The 26964-nt window shown below is 48.7% G+C and overlaps 2 protein-coding genes and 1 long non-coding RNA gene across 19 annotated transcripts in view; 2 read left to right on the top strand and 1 right to left on the bottom strand.

The window, feature by feature from the left end:
- Nucleotides 1-26964, top strand: part of LOC122672950 (src substrate cortactin-like) — a 65981-nt gene that overhangs the window by 5757 nt on the left and 33260 nt on the right. The gene's annotated exons all lie outside the window — the stretch shown is intronic.
- LOC122672962 overlaps nt 7470-26964 on the top strand; it is a 20058-nt gene continuing 563 nt past the window's right edge. Inside the window, exons 1-2 of one of the 2 annotated variants that reach the window (XR_006334541.1) lie at nt 7470-8613; nt 23446-23578. This is a non-coding gene — a long non-coding RNA (uncharacterized LOC122672962). Of the gene's footprint in view, nt 8614-23441; nt 23579-26964 lie in introns of both variants that reach the window. The other variant, XR_006334540.1, reaches the window with a different exon arrangement.
- Nucleotides 14093-26964, bottom strand: part of LOC122710274 (tumor necrosis factor receptor superfamily member 10A-like) — a 27139-nt gene continuing 14267 nt past the window's right edge. Inside the window, exons 2-10 of one of the 11 annotated variants that reach the window (XR_006345905.1) lie at nt 24248-24347; nt 23558-23671; nt 22436-22547; nt 21541-21614; nt 21357-21455; nt 20927-20935; nt 20291-20351; nt 19067-19133; nt 14093-17184 (exon numbers count right to left, since the gene is read on the bottom strand). Coding sequence is in view for 7 of the 11 variants with exons in the window: in XM_043927971.1 (XP_043783906.1) it covers nt 17138-17184; nt 19067-19261; nt 20291-20351; nt 20910-20935; nt 21357-21455; nt 21541-21614; nt 22436-22547; nt 23558-23671; nt 24248-24347 (828 nt within the window). In the remaining 4 variants the exon portion in view is untranslated. The other 10 variants (XM_043927972.1, XR_006345903.1, XM_043927971.1 and 7 more) reach the window with 10 other exon arrangements.

Below are 26964 nucleotides of genomic sequence, written 5' to 3'. Positions count from 1 at the left end.
GCATCAGACCCTCCCCCAGCATGAGACCCTAGTGCAGCATCAGGCCCTCCCCCACCCTCAGACCCTCCCCCGGCCTCAGGCCGTTCCCCACTATCAGGCCCCCCACCTCCAGTATGAGGCGTGGCAGCTCCACTTGTCTGATGCTCCTGAGCACACTCAGGCAGCCCCAGAGCCGCAGGACAATGGCTCTTGCAGGAGGTGCATCTCCAGGAAGCACCTGCGGAGCAGCAGCAGCTGGGGTCTGTTTCAGGTCAAGGAGAGGCGAAGGGGCACTTGTGCAGGAGGCAGCCGTGGCTGTGGGCACGCTCCCCGACTCTGCTTCCTCCCCGTGGGGGCTCTGCTCTCCTGCTGTCTCACGGGCCCCAGGACTGTGTCCTTCCAGATTCACAATCGCCTTGATAACTCAGGCCCAAGTCCTGAGTCGCGTCCCAGTCTGGTGTGGTGGAGGGCTGGGAACATCCAAGCTCAAGGGCTGAAAGGATCCCAGGGGGACAGTCGGGCCCCAGTGGGCGGCGGGGCAGGGGATGAGGGTGGCCGCCCACAGAGGGCCCCGCAGCAGCACTGGAAGGACAGCAGCGATGCCTTAGCTCACTCGGGACGCTGCCGGCCTAACACTCAGAAATGTTACCGTCAGTGGCTCTGGGGACGCAGGAAGCCCGGTGAGTGACACCACGCCACATGGGCTGTGTGCGTGGGCACTGCTGACCATGGCCTCGGTTTTCATTCTGGTTCCAACTGTCCCTCCAAGGGTTGACAGGCTCCTCTTCCGAATGGCACAGATGTTTTCTTTATGTGGGTGAACGCATCCCTGCTTGTTTCTGTCGGCACTGTTGTCCCTCATCGTGTGTTTTCCTCGTTACAACCTGTACTTGCTGCTCTTCCAGTTTAAATTAGGAGCAGCCCTTCGTTTCTGCATTTCCTAGTTGGCAGTGTTCACTGTGGCTTTCCAGGTGGCTCTAGCGGTAAAGATCCTGCCTGCTAATGCAAGAGATAATGAGAGATGTGGGTTTGGTCCCTGGGTCGAGAAGATGGCCTGGAGGAGGGCATGACAACCCACTCCAGTATTCTTGCCTGGAGAATCCCATGGACAGAGGAGCTAGTGGGCTACAGTCCCCGGGGTCGCAAAGAGTCAGACACGACTGAAGCAGGTTAGCACATATCCAGGCTTTAGTTCAGTCACTCAGTTGTGTCTGACTCTTTGCCACTGTGTGGACTGCAGCACTCCAGGCTTTCCTGTCCTTCACTATCTCCTGGAGTTTGCTCAAACTCATGTCCATTCAATCAATGATGCCATAGAACCATCTCATTCCTGTTGCATCCACCAGAGAGGTGGCTGGGGTCGGCAAAGTACATGGTCCCACTGCGTGGGTGTGAAGCTGCCCTCACCACTCCCTGACCGCGTGACCATCACTGTGTCTTCCTCTGTAAATGGGGAGGTGGCAGCACCTGCTTGGGAACGGGCACATCCAGCATCTGGTATATAATCAATGCACCACCATCTCAGCGTTGTATTTATTAATAAGAGGGATAGCATTCAATAACCTGCTCCTTTTTCTCTCTTGTCACTTAACTGTGGTCCAGACCACAACTGGTTTACATACCCCTCTACGTCCCACACCCAGCACAAACAAGACACTCAACAAATTTCTGGTGAAGAGGCAGGAATATATCCTGTCCTCAAGGAGAAGAAGCCAAGCGAGCGAGATGGGGCCTGATGATAACACTGTGTGATGAGAAGACCCCAGGAAGACGTGTGTCGCTGTGGGGTGGGGTGGGGGGCATGGGCAGAAACCCTGAGAGCTCCTGGGGACGGGGAAGGTGGCAGGAAGGAGGAGGAGGGCTGTTCCTTGCTGGGTGTCCACAGATTGTACCTCACCCCTCACTGATGAGCACTTGGGCCATTTCCAAACACTTGTCAGTGTTCTGGGGGAAATAATCATTGCCCAGCGCCTACTCAATCAACTTCACAGAATATGTTTCTAGCACTGGAGTATAAACATCTGCTTTCTTCATTCCATCCTCCGTTCATCCACCCATCCAGCCAGCCATCTGTTCATCCATCCATCCACTCACTAATCCATCCATCCATCCACTCACAAATTCCATCTACCCATCGAGCCAGCCATCGGTTCATCGATCCATCCACTCACTAATCCATCCATCCATCCATCCCCCCACCCACTCATTAACTCATCCGATCATCTCGGACCCACCGAGAAGACAGACGCCTCCTCCGCTCCTGCTCCCAGGAGGACCCCGAGCGTGAGTGACAGGAGCCTCATGGGGCAGCGGGGGAGACACAGAAGGGACATGCCTGCAGGCCCTCCTCCTCTGAATGGGGAAGCACCCACCTGGTCCTAAGGCCTCCTTACCGGGGTGTCCAGGCCGACCCCTTTCCTTCTTGCCAAACAAGCGGCCGATGGAGGACTTGCTGGCCCTTCTTCGGGGCTTCGTGCACCGAGTCCTGGCTGCTGCTGCAGCTGGGGTTGCCCCCGGGGCCGTCCTGAGGGTCCGTCGAGCTTCAGGGACAGAAAACACCCTTTAACCGGCGCCCTCATGCAAACACACACCCCCTCCCCAAGACCGACTGATAGAACCGGCCACCAGCAACACCCGTGCCTCCACCTGGAGCAGACAGTGGCGTCTGCTTCACCAACCACACTCCACACGAGCAATGGGGGCTCCCAGCCACAGACATCCGCCCCAGGAAGCTGAGTGTCTCTGACTGGAGCTGCCCCCGAGGAGAGCTTGACTCCAGGCCAGCTGGCGCAGAGGGCGCTCCGACCCTCCCTCAGGGTCACCGCTTGTCAGGTGATGAGGCTCCCAGAGAAGTCGAGCTCCCCAGCTCTGGGCAGCTCCCCCCGCCTCCCGCAGGGTGACCGTCCCCGGCCGTGGCAGGAGAGCGACGGTCACCGTGCAGGGCTGCTGGTCAGGAGACCACTCGTGCCCTCCGTCGGGGGCTTCCTGGCTCAGGACAGGAGTTCAGCAGGTGGTGGTCGAATGAGGGCAGTGTCAGCCACAGGAGGGGACAGAGTCTCCTGAGAGGAGACCCTTGAGGAAAAGGGAGGGACCCTCAAGAGCGAACCTGAGAGGCACGGGGCCGTCACCATCAGGAACGCGCCCCGGACGGGCAGACCTCTAGCAAGAGCAGGAAGAAAGCTCCCACAGGAGGCAATCCGCAGAGATGGACACTTTCTAAAATCACTGAGGTCCCTGAGCTCTTTTCCCTCAGCATCTGAAGTTCACCACTAAACACAGGCACCGCATCCAGTGCAATTCCTTTAAAATCATCCTTCCAACTCTTTCAAGACAAGAGGCGCAGGGCTCCTGAAACTGACGAGGCGCGCAGGCCCCTTACTTGCGGGCGTCCCTGAGGTCCTCGGGGATGGCCGCGCACAGCGCCCCCGTCTGCACCTGCTCCAGCCGAAGAGACTCAGGCGAGGCAGGGCTCGAGGTTTCAGATTTGATGGTGGACTTGGCATTTTGCACCTCTTCCCGTAGAGCTGGCATCTGAGTGAATGCACTAAGTATAAAATTGGCTAACAAGAGACTGTGTCAAAGAAGGCAATCATACGGGCCTTACATTATAACCACAAACATATTTGAAAATCTATTAGCTATGCTATCCGCCAATTACAAAAAAAGGCTTTGTACTAGCTTAATGCCATCTTAAAGGACTGTCTTGTAGAGAAGCGGGGCATGGGGCAGCGAGAGCACCTGACTGAGTGCAGAGACCCCGGACCAGAGCCTCCCTGCAGCGGGGCGCTGCCCTCCCTGGAATGCGGCGACCAGATGGCCCCGCCGGGCAGGACAGCAGAGCGACGCCAGCCCCATGAACCCTGCATGGCACCAACTGCCCTGATGAAAGGACTGCTCATCGCCAGATGCTGCTCAGAAGCACCACTAGCAAGGGTAAGGAACCTCTCAGCAAGCCTTCCAGACCTTTCTGTTTGAAGGAGAAAAGGAAACAGCTTGTACCACCACCCAAGATCCTTTGTAGTGATGATCCGGATTACTGGAACCCGTGACACCAAGTGAAACACAGGGAGGTACCTAACCCGGCATGCGAACACCATGTGTCTGGCTCATATTTCTCTGTAACACATGACTGGGGCTACACAGTGAAGTGCTTACACGCAGTCCAGTGTAATTTACTCACTGTGGTCTACATAAAGCACCCCCAGGTCTTCACTCAGAGATGATCTTGTAGCAACCTAGAGCGGTGGGATGGGGAGGGAAATGGGAGGGAGGTTCAAAAGGGAAGGGATATATGTATACCTATGGCTAATTCATGTTGAGGTTTGACAGAAAAGAACAAAATTCTGTAAAGCAATTGTCCTTCAATTAAAAAATAAACTAGTTAAAACAAACAAACAAAAAAAAGATGATCTCTCCTGGAGTCCCAGCTTTTCCGCTGGTCCTGGGTGTGGGGACAGGAAAGACAGTGGTGGCAACAGTGTGGGGAACAGATTAACCTCTTCAGGGTCCAGACAGGTCTCACACATTTGGGTTGTGGTTAAGCCGGGGGAAGTCTGTAGAAACATGCACCTGCCTCAAAGTCAGGGACCGCAGCCGGCCCTTTCCCCGGGCCTCCTCCTGAGGAAGGGCTCTGGGCCCCCAGCCTGGCCGCCCTCCCCCAGGAGGGAAGCCCGCCCTCCCCCAGGAGGGAAGCCGGCCCCCCTGGTGCCCAGGTGACTAGGATGGGCAGGACCGCGTACTCACTTAACAGGAGGGCAGAGCAGGCCACAAAGCCGGTGAGTGGCACACCCAGGTCACCAGCCCCAGGCTGACGGAGCAGCTCCGCTGTGCCCAGCAGAAGGGCTCCCGGGCACTGAGCTGCCTGAACTGGAGCGCGGCTGCCCGAGACCTGCGGGAAGGTCCCAGGAGTCTCAGTCAGTGGGCTGGGAGCGGGAGAGGGAAAAGGACGGCCAGCCCTCGGGGCACTGGACTCCAACAACAGGGGCTCATCCAAGGGACCAAAGGGGAGAGGAAGCGAGCTCCCTCCTGCCGCTCCCTCCATCAGGGACGCTGTGAGGGACACGAGAGCCTCTGGAGGAAAGCGGGCTGGACGGCCCCACGGTTAAGTGTCCAGGCTCTGATCAGACGAGTCTGCACCGCACTGCTGGGTGTGTGAGCCTGGGCACGGGGCCCGGCCTCTCTAAGCCTCAGTGTCCACGTCTGCTGAATAGGGATAACAGCAGCCTGGACCTCACCTGGGTGTCTGCGGGATTAGATGACAGGCTCGGAAAGCACTCAACACGGTGCCTGGTGGGCAGAGTCTCCTGCACACTGCTATCCCCGTCATAAGAGGGCTTCCCCCAAATCTAATACCTATGGCTCTGATTCAGTCATTGCTTTTAAGAAAACACTAAGCGGAAATTCCATGGTGGTCCAGACGTTAGGACCTGGCACTTTCACTGCCGGGACACCGGTCTGATCCCTGGTTGGGGAACCACGATCCCATAAGCTGTGCAGCATGGCCAAAGAAATAAAATTTTCAAAATACTAAATACTACTATGTCTATTATAAATAAGCATGAGATGATTAGAAAGCAAACAAGTGGCAGAAAGGGAAACTGTTACAATTGTCTCAACGAATGACCTTTTCCCAACAGAACCATCAGCATATTTTAAGTGGTGGGTGAGTTTCAAAACTTCCATTAAAACGTCAATTATTCACCAGTACATAACCACACAGTATTCATTCACGTGACACGATAAGCACTCTTTAACACTTCACAGAGAAACAAAGCCATGCTAAATTAGTAAATAGTTTACCTTTCGACGATGCTTCCTTAAATCGCTGGGCTGATAGATGCATGCAAAGAAATGGAGAGAAACCAGGTTGATTGTGACTTTGAAGCTAAAAATTCAAGAATCAGTATAGGCAAATACAGGAAAGCAAAAATGATGGCAAACCTATAAGTGACATTAAGACTTAGAGAACAGTAGCTGGAAACAAAACATTTTTTTTTTGACCACAGAAGTTAAATAAGCTATTCAAGATTTACTAGAGAAACACTACAAATTATTACTCAGGAAGATACGAGTCTGATACAACATCGTGATTTATTAAAGCAGAGCATTCTGTACAACAAAGGGCCTCAACAGCTGTCTGTTCTCAGCCAAACTTCTCTATAACCTATTTCTCTTAATAAAAAACATGTTATACTTTAAAACAGTAATTTAACTGATGAGGAAGTTACCATAATACCTAGTTTAACACTGAACAAATCTAACCACCTATTGGACATTAATGTAAAATCCTTACCTAGAATTTGATTTAAAACTTCTGAAAATAAATTCATTAAAGCAGGTACCCTATAAAAATGTGTAAGAATGAAAGCTAGCATAATTGCAAGTGAAGTCTTCACATTTTATGAACCATAGAAGATACTTTGTAAGAGTCTAGTAGAGACATTAACCATGCAAAAGCTGATGAGATTTACAGTCTTAAATACAAGCACCAACACAGAAAGGAGATTGTGTCAAAAGCCCATTAATTCTACACTTACAGGATCATTTCTTTATGTAAGCATAATCTCATTTATAAATTGCACAGGTTATATAGTGTATGATCCATCTACATTATGCTTGTAACTGCATAGTGATACAATAATTCAAACTTACTGCTATGGGGGAAAAACACCATTTAATGAGCCATGAAGAAAAGCACAAACATGACTAAAGGGACACACGCTGTGGACACAGCACTGCTGAGACCAGAGCAAGTGGTTTCTCCCAAGAAACCAAATGCTTATAAGCAAGCATTACCTTGAACAATGCTAATTTTTTTAGACAGGTACCAATCTTTTTTTTTTAATTTCGCTTATTTATTTTTGGCTGTGCTGGATCTTATTGCTATGCTCAGGCTTTCTCTAGATACAATGCACGGGCTTCTCACTGATGTGGATTCTCTTGTTTTGGAGCATGGGCTGCAGGGCGTGTGGGCTTCAGTAGCTGTGGCACACTGGCCTAGTTGCCTCATGGCATGTGGGATATCCCTGGACCAAGGATGGAACCTGTGTCCCCTGCGTTGGCAGGTGGACGCTTAACCACAGGCCCAACATTGAAGTCCTAAAAAAAAAAAAAAAATTTTTTTTTTGAAAGGGGAATTCCAGGCAGTTTCTACATTTACAGTAATCACAGTGATTCAGCAGTAACAGTGAATTTATTCAATGGTCCCATACACTGAGCATCCAATGTACATGACTTTAATCCTCATTTGTTGTTATTCAGTCACTCAGTTGTGTCCGACTCTGTGACCCCATGCACCACAGCATGCCAGGCTTCCCCGTCCTTCACTATCGCCCAGAGTCTGCTCCACTGAGTCGGTGATGCCATCCAACCATCTCATCCTCTGTCACTCCCTTCTCCTCCTGCCCTCAATCTTTCCCAGCATCAGGGTTTTTTCCAATGAATCAGTTCTTCCCATCAGTTGGCCAAAATCCTTGTTGTCCAAAGGGACTCTCATGAGTCTTCCCCAGCACCTCAAATGACCTAAAAAAAATAATTAATTTGAAATTATTGCCATTTTAACCATCTCCTGAACGTGCCTTGCTTTATTTTAGAAAACTAATTTCCAGATTTCCTGCTTTTGCTTAGAAGAAGGTAAGAGTTAAATAAGCATCCATCTTGAGTAGGCTGGCCAAGAAATGCATCCTGGCCCAGGTCTCTAGCTTGGAACTGGGGTTTGTGCCGTGGGGTGAGAAGGTGGAGCTCTGCAGAGCCTTTGTGTAATTGTGGCTTTATTGGGTAGTCATGGGCCTAGAGCAAGCTTGACTTTCGGCCAGAGCACCTCATGTTATTTTCAACTATTATAAAAGGAAATGAAAGGGAATAAGATGTAGTGTTCTGGTGCTATACTCTGTTTTTTAAAAGCAGGATGGTTATGCAGAGTCTTTGCGCACAGAAAAAGGTTTATTTATTTATTTATATTTTCCTCCTTCTATTTATAACCAGATCAAATTCTTGAGAAATTTAGGTAAGGGGCCAAAGTTGAGGTTAATTGGTGTTAAATCCAGGAGAATTGGAGGAAGCCAGGAAGATGGACGAAGAAGTGGATGGGGTTGCAGTCAATAAAATGGGCACCCTTCTCCTGCATCACACCCCTCTGAAGTGTAACCCGTGGCACTTTGACTTCAGTGAGTCCCTCCCGCTAGCCCCATGAGGCCGGGAGAGTGACAGCTTTGCCCACTGGGCACAGGGCTGGTTGGCCCAGGTAACCTGTCCTAAGAAATTGGGCCTGCAGGCCAGCACACAGGGCACCAGACCCGTCCATTCTGCGTGTTCTGGCAAAAGTGGCTGAGGATCACAGTCCAACAAATACAAAGCTGCTTCTGATTCCAGACTCACTCCTGAGTGCATTTTGTCTCAGATTGCATAATAAACATTCTTTTGTTTAACAAATTGTTTTGCATCATCACTTCTGAACCATGTTAATGATATCGTATCTGACATAGCAATAGAGTTTGGTTTTTTGTTTTTATTTTCACTCAAGCAGGGTCTGTCTTCAAAGAAGACAGAAGAATGACCTGAGAAGTGTCACTCTTTTGGAGGCCAACGCTAAGGTGAAGGATATTGCAATATCCAGGGAGAGGAGAACTCTAAAAGGTGAACTTCAATAAGGTACTTTTGAGCATATTTTCCATGGGAGTTTAGTAGGTGACAAAGATCCCAATATGGAGAAGGAATGGCAACCCACTCCAGTATTCTTGCCTGGGAAATCTCATGGACAGAGGAGCCTGGTGGCCTACAGTCCATGACATCACAAAGAGTCAGACACAACTTAGCAACTGAACAACAACAATCCACAATCAGGCAGATTGTGATTTGGGGAAACACTGCTTGAGGGAAATGTAGAATAAAATGGAGAGTGAAGTGACCTAGCAATATGGGGCATAGAGTTTTGGAAGAAATTAAAAGTGTGTAGAATAATAGTTGCAAATATTCAAACAATAAAGTCTGTGGCCAAAGGAAAGAAAGAAAAAGATCCAAATAAAGAAAAGCAAGTATTTGTAAAAACACTGAAAGATCAGGCCTCTGAAATTCAGGTGACAGTGATGCTCACTGAGAGTTGTAAGCTACAAGGTCTTCATCACAGAAATCTTCCTATCACCGGGGTGTATGTAGAAGGAGAAAAGCCCATGGGGATATTGCCTTACATGAATTGGGGGAATCTTAGGTTGTTTTTACGGCAGTGCCAATTAGTAGAGGCCCATACTCCACAGGCGGTTTCTCAACAATACTTGGTTCACATGACTGTTCAGATTGCCTAGGGAATGAGCTATCTGTCCAGAAGGGACGTCATCCACCAAGATGTGGCTGCTAGGAACTGTATCACTGAGGACACACTTCAAGTTAAGATCACAGACAATGCTGTCTCCAGAGACTTGTTCCCCATGGACTATCATTGCCTGGGGGACAGTGAAAACAGGTGGGTTCGGTGGACGGCCCTTGAAAGTCTGGTTAATAATGAGTTCTCCAGTGCCAGTGACCTGTGGGCCTTCAGAGTGATGCTGTGGGAACTAGCTTTTGACTCTGGTCCAAATGCCCTACGTGGACATGGCCGCCTTTGACATGGTTGCGTGCCCTAAAAGATGGTTACTGCACTGTGCTGAGGAACTGTTTGCTGTGATGGCTTGTTGCTGGCCCTTTGATCCAGAAGAGAGATCCCAGTTCTAGCAACTGGTCATGTATAGCCACCTCTGCCTTGTCCTAATGATTACAGATGAGTCACTAATTGCACCCCATGTGCAGCTATATATCTTGAAAGAAAAAGATCAAAGAATGTGTGCACCTGCCTTAAAACCACCACAGGTAAATACTGTTAATCTTGTCTTTTCCTCTTAACATTTTTAAACACTTTTCTTTTTATTACATTTTTTCTTTTAATTATTTTGGTACAATGTTACTTTTGATAACTCCCTAACATACTGTATGGGTCTAACACCAGTAGCTTAACCAGAATCCCGTTGGGAGCATTTAAATTATTTTGAAGTTTTTGACATTTGAATAATACTACAGAAACATTTTGTCACATAAATGTCTATATGTGTGTTCGTCACTCAGTTGTGTCTGACTCTTTGCAACCCGTGAACTGTAGCTTGCCAGGCTGCTCTGTCCATGGGATTCTCCAGACAAGAACATTGGAATGGGTTGCCATCCCCTTCTCCAGGGGATCTTCCCAACCCAGGGATTGAACCCAGGTCTCCTGCATTGCAGGCAGATTCCTCACCATGTGAGCCACTGGAGAAGCCCAAATGTCTCTATAATCCGTGATTATTTAACAAGGCTAATGGGTAGACTAAAATGGTCATTAGTGTGGAAATGGTTTCAGCAACTCAGAGAATGGAGCAAAAGCCAAGTGCTTAATAAGACATTGTCTGGACACTCTGCAGGAAGGGAAAGGTGGAAATCCTGGGAAGTGGTTTGAATCAGGAAGATTCCAGACTCCTATGGGATCGTAGCATAATGGAGGACGGAGACAGCTGTCAAAGCCAAAGACCTTTTGCTGTGATTCAGCAGGGAGAGCATGAGGTGTGCCCAAGGGGACAGAAAAGACAAACCGGAGGAAGAGTAGTCAAGTGCTGAGACGAGAGTAAAACCCGAGTCTGAGGAGTCAAGAAAAACAGGGAAAGATGAGTCAGGACCCAGGAAAGGGATGAGTGAAAAGTCACTTCATGTTTTTGTGGAAATCTGTTCCAAAAACTGAGTTTTGTATTTTCTATTTGTCCAATGCAAACTATTGGGAGATGTCAAAAAACCTTTAAAAGTTTATGTATTTAATGAAATTCCATAGAGGGAATGTTTAACATCCAGGCAGAGAGACTGTGTGCACCCTGCTTATCTTGACTACTGGGGACAAATTTCCGGCCTTTAATCCTATTATTTTCAATTAATCAAATGGACATGACATTTTTCAGATTTGCTTAAAGTTTAAGTTTTTTCAGCAAAGATTGTGGGCACCTTTGCTTAAAGGCTGTTTGAATGGTTAACAGGACTTCCCAGGTGGTGCTAGTGGTAAAGAACCCTGCCTGTCAATGCAGGAGATCTAAGAGATGCCTGTTCCATCTCTGGGTCAAGAAGATCCTCTGGAAGAGAGCACGGCAATCCACTCCAGTATTCTTGCCTGGCGAATCCCATGAATAGAGAAGCCTGGTGGGTTAAGGTCCATAAGGTTGCAAAGAGTTAGACATGACTGAAGCGACTTAGCATGCAACAAGCACAAATGATTGACACGCCTTAGAAGGGAGAGGTTGGCTACTGCCCTGTAGGGACTAGAGGTTGTCCCCTGCCCTTCAGGGATGTGTAGTCACATTCTAGGCTTCTTTCCTCCAAAAGAGACTTTGTTTCTATTCCAGAAGAAAATACAGGATCTTTCTTACTGAGGAGGAGAGCAGGGGTAGATGTGTCAGCCATCTATTTAAGCTCTGAGTTTCATAACCTGGAATTTATGCATAAACCCCACTGCACACACAGGTACATGTGCCTCTACCCTCTCCCCCCATGGGGTACCAGGGCGAAGTTTACTCAGCAACGAAACAGTCTGATCCTTGATCCAGAGATCTCACAACGGGATGGTATGTGTACAGTTGGCTAGCATGTACGTTTGTATACATACATATACACTTGTATACTGGTATATACATGCTACCCAGGTATACATGCACACTCATAAAGACTCACATAAATAACTGTGGTAACTTGTTAACTCGCAAGTAGGATCTCAGACCTGTCAGCATTTCAGAGAAAATACCAAGAAATGGATCAACAGAAGCAGTGGGATGTCTCAAGATCAGGGTCAAAGGATGGTGACTTGCCCCCCACCCCCCCCAACCCCCGCACCCAGTCACTCACTTGCTCTGATGAAACAAGCTGCCATGTTTTGTGCAGCCCTATGGAGAGGCCCGGGCTTCCCTGGTGGCACTGGGGGTAAAGAACCTGCTTGCCATTGCTAGAGACCTAAGAGATGCCAGTTCAGTTCCTCAATCGGAAAGATCACCTGGAGGAAGGCATGGCAACCCACACCAGTATTCTTGCCTGGAGAATTCCATGGACAGAGGGGGCCTGGCATAGGGTCGCAAAGGGTCGGACACAGCTGAAGCGACTTAGCATGTACATACACACGTGGAGAGGACTGGGCTTCCCTGGTGGCTCAGCCGTGAAGGATCCGTCTGCCAGTGCAGGAGACTTGGGTGTGATCCCTAGGTTGGGAAGATCTGGAGACGGAAATAGCAACCTACTCCAGTATTCTTGCCTGAAGAATTCCATGGACATAGGAGCCTGGTAGGCTACAGTCCATGGGGTTAACAAAGAGTCTGACATGACTGAGTGACTAATATTAAACAGAGTGACTAATAATAAATGGAGAGGGCCACATCACAATAAACAATAAACAATAAATGGAGATGCCCACATCACAGGGACAAATGACAGCCTCCTGCCATCTGCCCCCAAGAACTGAATCCAGCCCCTACCTCTTGTGTAAGCTTGGAAGCACAGGTATCTTTTCCATTCCATTCCTCACAGCCCCAGTCTGGTGAGCCTCAGTATCAGAGAACCAAACTACACTGAACCATTAGAAATGGTGATGTAATAAAGGCTGTGACAAACCTAGATGCCATATTAGAAAGCAGAGACATCACTTTGCTGACAAAGATCCGTCTGGTCAACGCTATAGTATTTCCAGTAGTCATGTACGGATGTGAAAGTAGGACCATAAAGAAGGCTGAGCACCGACGAACTGATGCTTTTTAACCGTGGTGTTGGAGAAGACTCTTGAGAGTCCCTTGGATAGCAAGGAGATCAAGCCAGTCAATCTTGAAAGATATCAACCCTGAATATTCATTGGAAGGACTGAGGCTGAAGCTCCAATACTTTGGCCACCTGATGGGAAGAGCCGACTCACTTGAAAAGAGTGATGCTGGGAAAGATTGAAGGCATGAAAAGAAGTGGTTGACGGGATGAGATGGTTGGATGGCATCACCAACTCAGTGGACAGGAGTTAGAGCAAACTCTGCGAGATGGTGAAGGAGAGGGAAGTCTGGCATGCTGCAGTCCATGGGATCACAAAGAGTCGGACGTGACTGAGTGAACAAGAATAAGGCTGTAGTTTTAAAACACTAAGTTTTCGGGTGATTTCCACTAATACGTGCTCTTACCTATCCTGCAGAACTGCTCAGACGCATCCCATATGTGAAATGTTAGTTGCTCAGTCATGTTCGACTCCTTGTGACCCCATGGACTGGGACTTGCCAGGCAACACTGCTTTTCAAGTATTTAAAGTAATTATAAATTCACCTCTTTCTCCTGATTTGTGATTAAAGTATTTTTCTTCCCACTCCTGATGTAATATGGAGTTGCTCACAGGCAGGAGTGGGGGCAGTCAGGGGGGTGTGCAGATCTGCACTAGCACCTTTGCTCCGGGGAAGGGGACAGGGGTGGGACCACCGGGCTCCCCCAGGAAATCTAGGTGGGTGGGGGATCCTACCCTAAGTATAGTCCAGGGGAAGGGAGTTGGGTCTCCATGAGGTTGCAGGGCTGAGCCACCAGACCCACTGTGATGAGGATGCAGAAAGGACAGCAGGGACAGAAGGGGAAGGTGGCCCTGTAGTGGCAGGGGGCTCACAAGTGAGGGGCCACAGAAGAACGCCAGCAAGCCGGGCACCACCAGCCCTTCCCAACAGCTCTCAGAGCCGGTGTGCACGTCCAGGGAGCCCAGCAGGCCCAGACAAGACTCAGAGACACCACAGGAGGGAGGCCGTGCAGGGCCCGGCAGGCTGGGGCCCCTCTCCCAGGGGAAGAGCAGGGAGGAGGTGGGCGGAGGAGGGGCTGAGTTCCAGGCCCCCAGGACTCTGGCACCTGGAAGTCTTGAGTCAGCGCAGGAGACACACCCATGCAGGATGAGCGTGAGGCATAAAGGGGAGAGGGAAGGAGCGGGTCACACAAGAACACAGCGCTGTGCCCTTCACTCAGAACTGCTCCAGAGAACCAGAGGATGGGGAAAAAACACGCACACGCAGATGCCTCTTGTTATGTAAAATTACATATTTAATTTGGTCACAAATTCATAAAACTATATAGAAAACTATAATTTCATAATTTTAATAGTTCTTATACTTGTTATAACATTCCACATTTGTCAAAATGTATAAAACTATATAAAATTATAATATTTGTATATAACAGCACATGTTTAATTTGGTTACAGTCATAAAATTGCATATTTACATAAAATTGCAAAATTTCTATGTAACTGCCATTTATTTTGGTCACAAATTCATCCAATTGCTTATTTATATAAAATTTTTATATAACATTCCATATTTGACCACAAATTCTTTAAATTGCATATTTATAGAAAATTGCAAAATTTGTATATAACACTGAATATTCAATTTGGTTCAAAATCATAAAATTGCACGTTTACATAAAATTATACGATTTCTGTATGACATTGCACATTTAATTTGGTCACATTCATTACTGGGGAGGAACCTGAAGAGGCATCCAGTCTTCAAGTAAACTTTAAATTGTCACACTTGCATTGGCATAAAGCAGTAATGCTTCCCGGATGGCTCAGCAGGCAAAGAACTCGCCTGCAATGCAGGAGACACAGGACACGCGAGTTCGATCCCTGGATCGGGAAGATCCCCTGGAGTAGGAAATGGCAACTCACTCCAGTATTCTTGCCTGGAGAATCAATCCCATGGACAGAGGAGTCTGGTAGGCTATAGTTCACGGGGTCGCAGAGTCGGACACGACTGAGCGACTAAGCACCCACAGGAAAGTAACAAAGGAGTCAAGTTTCACGTTTCTTGAAGATTCTCAGTAGTAAAACACACAAGAAACGTGTACAAATGAATATACATGACAAATACTGACAAGGCTGATACTTTAGATGGGCACTCAAGGAAGTCTTCTGAGAAAGGGACAAGTGACCTAACACTTGACTATTTTTTTAAACGGTTTTACAAATGGACATGCTTTTTGTGATATATACGTGACAGTTTCAAATTTTATGGTATCTTTTATTTCAGCTGTGCAGACTCTTCACTGCAGCACACGGGCTTCTCTAGTTGTGATGTGCAGGCTCTACAGCACGTGGGCTCAGTAGTTGCAGAGCACGTGCTTAGCTGTGGTACGTGGGACCTCAGCTCCCCAACCAGAGATTGAACCCGGGCTCCTTGCATTGGGAGTGCAGAGTCTTAACCACTGAACCACCAGGGAAGTCCCAAGAATTCGTTTCTATCGCCTTCTGGGGATGAAGGCAGAGTGTCCTCACAGAAGAAACAGCAAAGACAGGAAACACCTGACTTCCAGGAAAGGGAGGGACATCAGGGCCAGAGGGATGTAGCACAAAGACCATGGGGATCAGCCCTTCTAAAAACACAGGGGAACTCCACACACTGGATCCATTTGTACCTAAATTTTAGGCAATTCCAGTTTTGACCACAACAGTCATGTCAACCTTAGGGAAGACAACACACAAGCCTTGAGATGGATTAGACCAAAAACCCCCTGAGAATTGCTTCTGCCATTAAATTATCCTGCAGTGATTGGAATACTATGGAGAAGGTTTAGCAGAAGTAAAAAAAAAACACAACTTTTTTAATTAAAAAAAAAGACAAAACCTTAATATAGTAGGCATTTTAGGTCAGTTCTCACAGTATTGAAGAATCAGCATTTCTGTGTCTTTCCTGCAGAAGGTCAAAGCTTACAGAGGGGCTGAGACCCTTAATTAGCCAATTCAAACACAGAAAGGCAATTCTGGGCTCAGAGCACCAGTATCAAGGGGGACCCATCTAGTGCTGAGCAAGCCAACACTGAACATAACCCAGGAGCCCGTCCATTCTTCCTCCCAGAAACCATGGCAGATCCCTGTCCTCTCTTCCTTGAGCCCAGATGGAATGAAGGTCGGTGATAAGACCAGACGTGACACAGAAACTATCAGACACTCATATCTAACCCACACCCCACCCTGACTTCCCAGGTGAGCAACAGGAAGCCCAGGGGATCACAGCCCCGGTCACGGACACCAGACAGCGCTGCGTGGGCGTGCCACTTCTCCCGCTCTGCTCACCTGTCAACATCTCCCTATAAAAAGTACGAATATTCACACAACTATAAAGTTGCCATGTTTAAAGCCTGGACCCTGTAGAAGTCGCCAGGCAATCCCCAGCTGGTCCAATTCCCCCAGCAGTGGGCTTGCTCTCCTTTGTTGTTGCTGTTTTGTAGGTTCTTGTTTGTTTGTTTGTTTTTGCCTCGTGGCTTATGGGATCTTACTTCCTGACCAGGGATTGAACTCAGGGCTCTCAGCGCAGAGTCCTACCCACTGAACAGCCAGGGAATGCCCTCCTTTTGTATTTCTAATTGCTTTGGATTGCCAGTGCTCAACCAGGTAGCCCACATAAACAGCCTAGAAATTATATTTCCAAAACGTTGTTCAACACATATAAATATGTGCACAAACATAAAAGTACAAAGACATACAAGATGTTTGCACTTTAATGATGTATATTACAAGTTACGGGGCTTCCCTGGTGGCTCAGATGGTAAAGAGTCTGCCTGCAGTGCAGGAGACCCAGGTTCCATCCCTGGGTAGGGAAGATCCCCTGGAGAAGGAAATGGGAACCCACTCCAGTATTCTTGCCTAGAGAAACCCCATGGACAGAGGAGCCTGGTGGGCTACAGTCCATGGGGTCGCAAAGAGTTGGACATGACTCACTGACTAACGCTTTCATTATAAGTTAACGTCATTGAATGCATACATACTAACATGAATGGCAAATTTCAAACAAATACAAATAAAAAGTAGAAGTCTTATTAGGAGTGTGTCCTGAAGGGAAAGATTGAGGTCCTCAAACGCTTAGGGCACAGCACAGCCTGTCTCACTTTCTTCATAAACATGTTAATACTTTCCTGAGTTCAGCAGGCGCTCTTGAATTGTCTCTTTTGTCAGTCTTTGCCCCAGCATTTCCAAGCATGCAGCACGGTGTTGACTGAGGTCTCCTGTCCCTTCTTGGTGACTGGCAGCATTTCACACGCGGCATCCGGAGAACCCCAGGCCTATTCTCTGGCCACAAGGATCTCATTTCATGTGAGGCCCATCTGCCTCAGCAGCAAATCACAGAAGTCACAAGGGAGAGATAGCTGCAGAGTCACTGAAGAACAGCTTCAGGCCTAGGTTGGGGGAAAGTCACAGAGACAGAGTTGGAACGGGCTTTCACAAAGTCAGAGGACCCTCAAGTCAGGCCTAGACTTCAGGGTGGGAACCTGAGGCGCTCCCCCTGCTGGTAGGCCTGCTGCTCTGCGCCCCTGACCTGCTTCCCAGCAGCAGAGAAACAAGCCACACCGGCACTGGGCATTGGGCTTCGCCAGCCCCCAGGGCAGTGGGGGGCAGTCCAGGTCAGCAGAGAGTCCTGCCCTAAGCAGGGGATGAGGGCCCATCTGGAAGAGAAGACTGCTGTCACAGAGGGAGAAGGCATCTGTGATAGGAGACAGGGTGGGACAGCGAGGGGCAACAGACCTCAGAGGAGGGCACCTGCCTGCCTCAGGAGGGGGAGGTCCCCTGGCTGCCGCCTCTGCACTGGGGACAAAGCAAAGGCCTGGAGGGAGGAAGGTCTCTGGCCTCACACCCCGCTCAGCCTCACTGCCTGACACTGTGGTAGAGCTGGATGGGGACAGACTCTGAGCAAGAATTTAACCATAAAATGGAGCAAACACCACCCGCCTCATGGACTGTGCTGTGGATTCAATGCTGTGTGTGTGAAATGCTGTGCACCCCACCATCCACAGTACATAAGGAGGGCACCCAACACAAGTTTATATTCTGTAACAGCTACACTGAAAACATGAAAAATAACAATACTCGTTTTCATTACATACGGTACTAACTCAAAGTATTCTAAACAAATTTCATTTCAGTATGTAATATAGACAGCTAATGGGAAGTTGCTTTATAACACAGAGAGCTCAATCCAGTGGTCTGTGATAACCTAAGGGAGGTGGGATGGGGGCACTGGAAGGAGGCTCAAGAGGGTGGGGATATATGTACCCCCATGGCTGGTTCATGTTGCTCTACAGAAGAAACTAGCATAACACCGTGAAGCGATCATCCTCCAATCAAAAGTAAGTTAAAATTTTCACTGCAATATGTAGTCTTAGTCACTCGGCTGTGTGTCCGAGTCTGTCACTTCATGGACTGCAGCCCGCCAGGCTCTGTCCATGAGATTCTCCAGGCAAGAATACTGGAGTGGGTTGCCATTCCCTTCTCCAGGGGATCTTCCCGACCCAGGGACTGAACTCTGTTCTCTTGCATTACAGGCAAATTCTTTACCATTTGAGCCAGCAGGGAAGCCCGTCAACATGTAATCAATATGCAAAAAAAAAAAAAAAAACTGTTAACAAGACAAATTACAGTCCTTTTCTCTGCCAACTCCTTGAACTACAGTATTGACTTATACACTACAGCTCATCAGATTTAGCCACAGTTCAGGTGCTCCACGGGGCTTCCCAAGTGGTGCCATCGGCAAAGAACCTGCTTGCTAATGCAGGAGATGTAAGATGTGGGTTCGATCCCTGGGTTGGAATGATCCTTGGAGGAGGGCATGGTAACCCACTCCAGTATTCTTGCCTGGAGAATGCCATGGACTGAGGAGCCTGGCAGGCTATAGTCCATGGGGTTACAAAGAGTCAGACATGATTAAAGCGACTTAGCATGCATGGACAGGTGCTCCACAGCCTCCCTGGGCCAGTGGGTGTCCCGCTGGACAGCACAACCTCTCAGATGTCTCAGAGTGGGTCAACCTGGCCCTGAGCAACCAGGGAGGAGAGAGGATGGTGGAGGAGGGAAGGACAGGGAGGTGTTAGGGGCCACTGTTAGAAGACAGAGGGGTGCAGGGTGGGAAAAAGAGGAGGGGGCAGGGAGGGAATTAGAGTCTTGATTGTCCAGGGACAAGCCATCCCTTCTCTGAGTGCCCTAACAGCTATTAGGAGACAGAAATTAGGACACTGTCCCTCCTCCCTCCTCTCCTGATCCACTGCCCGGGAAAAAAACACTCACTTTCTGTGGCGTCTGTTGGAACCAGCAGCCATCTTCTCCCCTGAGATCCTTCAGATGCTGCTGGTTTCTGTAAAACACAGTGGAGAGCAGCCTTGGTCTTCATCGAGGGCCCTAGATTACAGAGCTGAGCCTCGTAAACATGGTTCTGAAATTCTGGCACAGGCAGCCATAAGCAAAACAAAACCAATGCAGGATCTTTGAAGGGAGCAGACATAAGAGTCATTATTTTATATATGATTCTATTCTTATGAAACTCTAATGGTTCAACAATAATACTTAAATGTGAATGTATGGACGGATGAGTGTTAAAAATTATGACAATAAATTCTATAGTGAATTATGAGTTGGATAAACTCATGAGGTTAAAGAACACTGTAATACAAAGATACAACCTCAACAAGAAATGAGCAATTTACCAAGGAAAAACACACATGGAGTTGAGGTATTATAAAACTCTTAAAAGGCTAACTCTTTTTATAAGAAACATATAGAATATCTAAAAGATCTCAATTCCTCCTAGATTAATTTATAAATTAAGGTAACACTCAAAAACCTCAAAACTACTGAAATGATACGACCCAAAACTGTAAATGTCTCTGTGTGTGTGTGTGTGTGTGTGTGTATGTATACATATATAGTATATGTATATTTAGTCACTCAGTCATGTCTGACTCTGCAACCCCATGGACTGTAGCCTGCTGGGCTCCTCTGTCCATGGGGATTCTCCAGGCAAGAATACTGGAGTGGGTTGCCATGCCCTCCTCATATGTATGTGTGTATATATATATATATATACACACACACACATATATACATAGTGAAAATACTATATGTTGACAAAGAAATTTTACTTCAAGTAGATTCAACTTAATAATACTTTTGAAATAAATGTGAAATTCCTACTATGATGAGGAATGGCTTAAAAGTATGTAACAGTCACACAGAAAAATATGCAGCTCTGACCCCATCACTGGGTCAGGCATGGGAGGCGTGAGCACCCTTCGGCTGCGCGGTTCTAGACGAGGGATCTGGTGACAGGACGACAGATGAGAAGCAGCATCAGCGCTGCCAGTGGGCCAGAACAGGGGGTGGGCTCCCTGCTCTCCACGCCCTGGTCTTCCTCCATCACCACCTCCCCAGAGGAGAGGAGACCTGACCAGCATTGCCTCTCCCTGTCTCTGCCACAGTCCCAAGCAAGCAGAAGGGCCAGAGCCGCACACTCACCACCAGACTCTCTGCTTGCTTCATCTTGGGACTGGGCATTGTCTTCTGTCAGCTTCTTTTCCTGCCAAGGGACCAGAATGGAAAGTTAATCTCCACTGGTCAGCCTGTTGTTGTGGGCATGGTCCAGAGCCCCAGGTCCTCTTGGGGGACATAAGCGCCAGGAAAGGGCCTTGAGAAAACAAGGCGCTGACCCAGGCGTCACAAACCCCTACAGCGTCTTGGGGGACACAGTGGGTTCTGCCTTCCCACCTACCCCTGTGCTGTGCCCCCCAAGTGGGCATAGACTCAGCACATCTGGGCTCTGCTGATGGCACCCAGACTCTGGTGTGATGCTAAAGGGAACTGGGCACCCCTGCCTGACACCCCACATGCCCCAGGGTTACAAAGTGAGGGTGTCTCAAACAGCAAGGACAGGGCCAGCGCTGCCAACCAGCTTTAGGACAGCGCTCAGCAGGCCAGTCTCCCTCCTACATTCAGCGTAGAGCCCCCAGGCCAGTTGAGAGAGTCAGGGACAACGCTATAGGACAAACCAGGGACCAGGTCCACCCTGGGCTTTGCTGTGGGGCGGAAGCAGTTACTGAGGGTCTGATGCCGCCAGATGCTGGAGAAGCCGACTCGCCTTGTGGCAGCACTCACCAAAGCAAACTAGAAGAGAAGAGACGCCACTGAGTGGTGGGGAGGGCCCTCTGGCCGCACCTCCCTCCCCAGGGACAGACACTGAACAAAGAGCCCCGGGCCTGTGACTGCAAGCGGGACACCCCGAGTCTGGAGAACTCAGGGAGGAGAAGAGAAGGGAGAAAATGAAGTAAAATGAAACCCATGTGAAATCTGTGCAGTGCTCCTGAACCACCCTCTTCTGCCTCCTCCCACCAGACTCGGCCAGGGGGAAGAGGGGATCGTCAGCTGAGTTGGGGGCCCGATGTGATCACGGTTTTGTAGGACCAGGTGAGGTGGGAGGAGGAGGGGTTTCCTGGGGAACAAGATCAGAGACAAGCCAGGAGGAACAAGAGGATTGGGGAGATGGAGGAGGGAGCCAGCACCTCCTCCTTCCCTTCTAGAACCTCACCTTTAGAGAAGCAACATACAACACATCTGATTAGGACAAAGGTGATTACAACTGTGATTCCAAGTCCAGTGAAAATGTTAGTCACCAGCGGTGAAGTGCCTGAGAAGAGAGGGAGTGATGGGTAGTCTCCGGCTCATGGTTGCTAGCTCTCCAGGAACCGGGGCCTCCCCATGGGCCAGGGTACCTGATTCTTGGTCCACACACTTGACATTGCTCCAGGGCGTACAGTTCATGACCATGACCTTCCCATCAGGGCACCTGGGTACAGACACAGGGGGACCCATCAGGGACAGCTGGCTGGATGAGGAGAAAGAGGGGGCAGCCTTCTGTCCTGGGTCCCCTGACAAGACAGTAGAGGGGGTACAGGCTCCTGCTGTCTGCAGGGGAGGGGCCCCTCACACCCCCTCACTGGGCAGGAGAAGAATGCAGGACTGTGTACTGCGGCCCCCGGGCTCCTGCTGAGTGATGAGAGCTGTCCTTCAGGAGCTGGGCTTCCTCTGCAAGGCCCGCCCTGGCCTCCCTGGGCTGCCCGGGAAGCTCTGGGGGCAGGGGGGGTGCCTCATCCAGGTCAAGGGTCAGAAGGGTGTGGGCACAAGTTTGACTCATCCTCCAGTCAAACTTGAATACGAGGCCCTCTCATCCACCTGTTGACTCTTCCTACCGATCTCAGCCAACACTGGAGCATCAGAGGATAGTGAATTACTATCGGCCCTAGTCCCCGAATAGGAAAGATTCAGGTGCTACTGGGGAACAAGGGCTGGGTGTGAGACCTGTGGACTTGGCTCCGGTTTTATAGGAACGTTGAAGGAGCACACACATGGCCTCATTATGACTTCTGTCTGCTGTCAGCACTTTGGTCTTTCCAGGCCATGCCCGAGGAGACATGGGAAGGGGCCGCTGGGAAAGCCGTGCAGGACAAACGGTGGTGGTGGGGAGCGCTGCTGCAGGCTCGGGAGACCCCACAGGCACAGAGGAGCTCTGAGAGGTGGGAGGCGCTTCAGGGAAGCAGAGAGAGAAAGGGGTACAAGGAAACTGGAGTCTCCTGTGGGTTGGAAGCCCCCTAGGCTCCTGTGTCTCACCCGGCGCTGCATTTTTGACAGAATTCAGGTGCATCTTCTCCACGGAAAGTGCCGGGTTTGCACTGACACTCAGTGTCCTTGCTGGAGGTGCAGCGGTTTTTTTCTTCTTCTTCTAGAGACCAAAGATAAGGTTTTGAGGGTGTGTTTCCCTAATATGTCTCTCAACCCTTCTTCACCACTCAGAGCTCCATCCACTCAGTTTAAGAAGTAATTCAGAGGGCTTCCTGGGTGGTCCAGTGGTTAAGAATCCGCCTGTCAAAGCAGGGGACACAGGTTCCCTCCCTGGTCTGGGAAGACCCCACGTGCTGCGGGGCAGCTAAGCCCGTGTGCCCCCACTACTGATCCTGCGCTCTGGGTCCTGTACACCACGGTCAGAGGCCACAAGGAGTAGCCCCCCACCACAACTGGAGAAGGCCCTTGATCCGCAAGAAAGACCCGGAACAGCCAAAAATAAATGAATTAATCTTTTTTTAAAGTAATTTGGGGGCCATTTTCTGTAGCAACACACACAGCCCATCCATAGAACAGCCACTGTTCATGTGTCACCAATAGAGGCATACAAAAGGGACTGTGCATCCTTACGGATTGCATCAGGGTTGAGAAGAAAAATGTTTTAGATCACAAATGAGGAGCAAGAAGTGGGGTGGGGTGAGGTGTAATCTGAGACACTGTAGATGGAGAGGAACCCTTGGGTGATGTCCCAATGGGTGATGCCCTGCTGGAGAGGCAGAGGGACCTCAGGTCATGAAGGCTGAGACAGGCTGAGACCCCAGAGCAGAGGGCATGGCGCTCACAGGAGCCTGGCCCAGGATCAGACACATCACACAGCTCAAACCCAGCCCTGCCCCACTCCCCCAGGCCTTCTGTCTGCACTGTTACCATCCAGCTCCCTCCACCAAGGGACATGTTATTCCCCTCTTTCCAGCTGATGTTCTGAAAGACTTCCCTGCCAGTTGGAATGCGTTATGCAAATAACTTCTGTTTTCATTTATTTTGCTGACCTAAGGCAGGATGAAGACCTAGCTGGACTGGAAATCAGGTTTCTGACTCCTCATCCCATTTAAATCCCATCTCATCACCCAGCACCTTAACTGCAGGCATGGGGGACCACAGGTTCTGTACCTGATTTGCAAGTCGTGCAAGGTAAGCAAGAAGGGAGGGTGTTTGAATGATTGGTGTAGTCTGTCCCATCGGTGCAAGGGGCACAACCTCCACTGACTTCTTCCATATAGAATCCTGGGAAGGAAGGGAAAAGCTGGTGAGTAAATCCCCGCAGGATTCCCTGAGGCTGGCAGTGTGGCTGGGGAGGCCTCTTTTGGCCATCTGTGGAATCCACAAGGGGAACTCTCCTCAACCAGGCTTTCATCTTTTGATTCTTCATCTACCACATACCCTAGACCAGTACTGCCAACAGACATATATTACAAGCCACACATCCAAGTCACATTCATAGCTGGCACATTCAACAGTAAAAAGCAAGGTCAGGGGCTTCCCTGGTGGCTCAGTGGTAAAGAATCTGCCTGCCTATGCAGAATACATGGGTTTGATCCCTGGTCCGGGAAGATCCCACGTGCTGCGGAGCAGCTAAGCCCAATGTGTCACAAATACCGAGCCTGTGCTCTACAGCTCGGGGATCCACAACTACGGAGCACACATGCTGCAACTACTGAAGCCCCTGCACCCGCGCGCCGGTGCTCTGCAACAAGAGAAGCCACCCCAGTGAGAAGCTCAAGTAGCAACAGAGCCTCAGCATAGCCAAAAATAAGTACAGAGACATGAAGACAAGTGTTGGAGACCAGCCTTAGAATCTACCTGGTGGACATAAGTTCTGTTGGCGGATCCATTCCAGTGGGGCTGATAACTGCTGGGGAACTTCATCCTTCCTTATAGACATGGCTGAAGCAGGTTTGACCTATGGGGACAAAGCAGGGACAGGCATGAGTGGCTTCCACACTCTCACCCCTACTAGGATCCACCCCACATTTCCTTGACCACTACCTGCAAAGTGAAACAGACCTGGGACCTTTCTTCCCAGCTCTAAACTCTCATTCTTTTCATGTTTGTCCTTTGGCCTTTTGTGCTAGCAAGGAACTTACACTGAAGTTTTTTCCCCTGTATTCTTTCCTCTTAAAATATGTTTATTCCAGAAAGTATGTGCTCAGATCCATCCAATTCTTTGCAACCCCATGGACTGTAGCCCATCAGACTCCTCTGTCCATGGGATTCTCCCAGCAAGAATTTTGGAGTGAGTTGCCATTTCCTCCTCCAGGGGATCTTCCCGACCCAGGGATCAAACTTCAGTCTCTTGCGTCTCCTGTGTTGGCAGGCTGGTTTTTTTTACCACTAGCACTACCTGGGAAGCCCAGAAAGTATGGGCAAGAAAAACTTTTTTTATAACAATACAGAAACCACACAGATCCCCTTGATTAGAGAAAACATTCATTATTTTGTGTCTTGACTTCTTCTATTTGACCATATGTGTGAATACTCTCAGGCTTTCTCTCTCTTTCTCACATGTGTGTGCAGACACACACACACACATTTTCACAAATGAGCGTTCTGCCATGCATACAATTTTTCATAATCAGGATATAGAATCACATATTGAGTAATGAATTTGTGGCCTTAATCCAACAAGCTGTCCCAAAAAGGAAGCTGTCAGTGTTCCACAAAACACAAGAGTCACATGAAGAAAGAAGAAATAGCAATACAGCCAAGTCTCTGTGCTACAAATGACACAATGGAGCCAGTCAAAAATCACTGGAGTCTGAGGATTTGACCCGGATTAATGTGTTGATGATAGTGTTCTGATGTTCAGAATTGTATTCTCATTTGGGGGGAGACTGTCCTAATTTGTGGGAAATATACATCCAAGTGTCCATTCACGGGATCTGTCATGTCAGCAGCTATGTTTCAGATGATACAGGAAACAAAGGGTTTTGTATAGTTTTGTAACTTTAATCTGGGAGTGATTTAAAGTAGAAAGTGACATTAAGAGAAAAAAAAAAAAAATGGAAACAGCTTATGTTGAGCCCAGTTCAACTGCCTGGATCTAAACAATATAAAATGCAACCTGTTAAATATTTGGGGACAGCTAAGCTCATATGAACAGTATGAAAAGGCAAAAAGATAGGATACTGAAAGAGGAACTCCCCAGGTCGGTAGGTGCCCAGTATGCTACTGGAGATCAGTGGAGAAATAACTCCAGAGAGAATGAACGGATGGAGCCAAAGCAAAAACAACACCCAGCTGTGGATGTGACTGGTGATAGAAGCAAGGTCTGATGCTGTAAAGAGCAATATAGCATAGGAACCTGGAATGTGAGGTCCATGAATCAAGGCAAATTGGAAGTGGTCAAACAGGAGATAGCAAGAGTAAATGTCGACATTCTAGGAATCAGCGAACTAAAATGGACAGGAATGGGTGAATTTAACTCAGATGACCATTATATCTACTACTGTGGCAGGAATCCCTTAGAAGAAATGGAGCAGCCATCATGGTCAACAAAAGGGTCCGAAATGCAGTACTTGGATGCAATCTCAAAAATGACAGAATGATCTCTGTTTGTTTCCAAGGCAAACCATTCAATATCACAGTAATCCAAGCCTATGCCCCCAACCAGCAACACTGAAGAAGCTGAAGTTGAATGGTTTTAGGAAGACCTACAAGACCTTTTAGAACTAACACCCAAAAAAGATGTCCTTTTCATCATAGGGGACTGGAATGCAAAAGTAGGAAGTCAAGAAACACCTGGAGTAACAGGCAAATTTGGCCTTGGAGTATGGAATGAAGCAGGGCAAAGACTAATAGAGTTCTGCCAAGAGAACGCACTGGTCACAGGAAACACCCTCTTCCAACAACACAAGAGACTCTACACATGGACATCACCAGATGGTCAATACCGAACTCAGATTGATTATATTCTTTGCAGCCAAAGATGGAGAAGCTCTGTACAGTCAGCAAAAACAAGACCGGAAGCTGACTGTGGCTCAAATCAGGACCTCCTTACTGCCAAATTCAGACTTAAATTGAAGAAAGTAGAGAAAACCACTAGACCATTCAGGTATGACCTAAATGAAATCCCTTATGACTATACAGTGGAAGTGAGGCTTTCTCTAGTTGTGGCGAGTGGAGGATACTCTTGACTTTCATGTGTAGGCTTCTCATTGCAGTGGCTTCTCTTGCTGTGGAGCATAGACTCTAGGTGCACAGGCTTCGGCAGTTGCAGTGGGGGCTCAGTAGTTGTAGCACATGGGCTCAGTTGCTCCCAGGCATGTGGGATCCTCCCAGACCAGAGAATGAACTAGTGTCTCTCACATTGCCAGGAGCTTCTTAACCACTGGACCACCAGGGAAGCACCCACACTGTTAATATAGTGAAAAACACTGGTTGATTTTCAGATGTTAATCCAACACTTATTCCTGAGATTAACCCCATTTGGTCATGGTATGTTTTCTTCTTTAAATCTTCCTGAATGTAGTTTACTGTTTGCTTTGTAAAGGAATTTTGCCTCTGTTTTTAGGAAGGGT

Source organism: Cervus elaphus, chromosome 16 (genome assembly GCF_910594005.1).
Source record: "Cervus elaphus chromosome 16, mCerEla1.1, whole genome shotgun sequence".
Lineage (NCBI taxonomy): Eukaryota > Metazoa > Chordata > Mammalia > Artiodactyla > Cervidae > Cervus > Cervus elaphus.
Note: the sequence above shows the minus strand (reverse complement) of the source record. Positions and strands in the feature narration are given on the sequence as shown.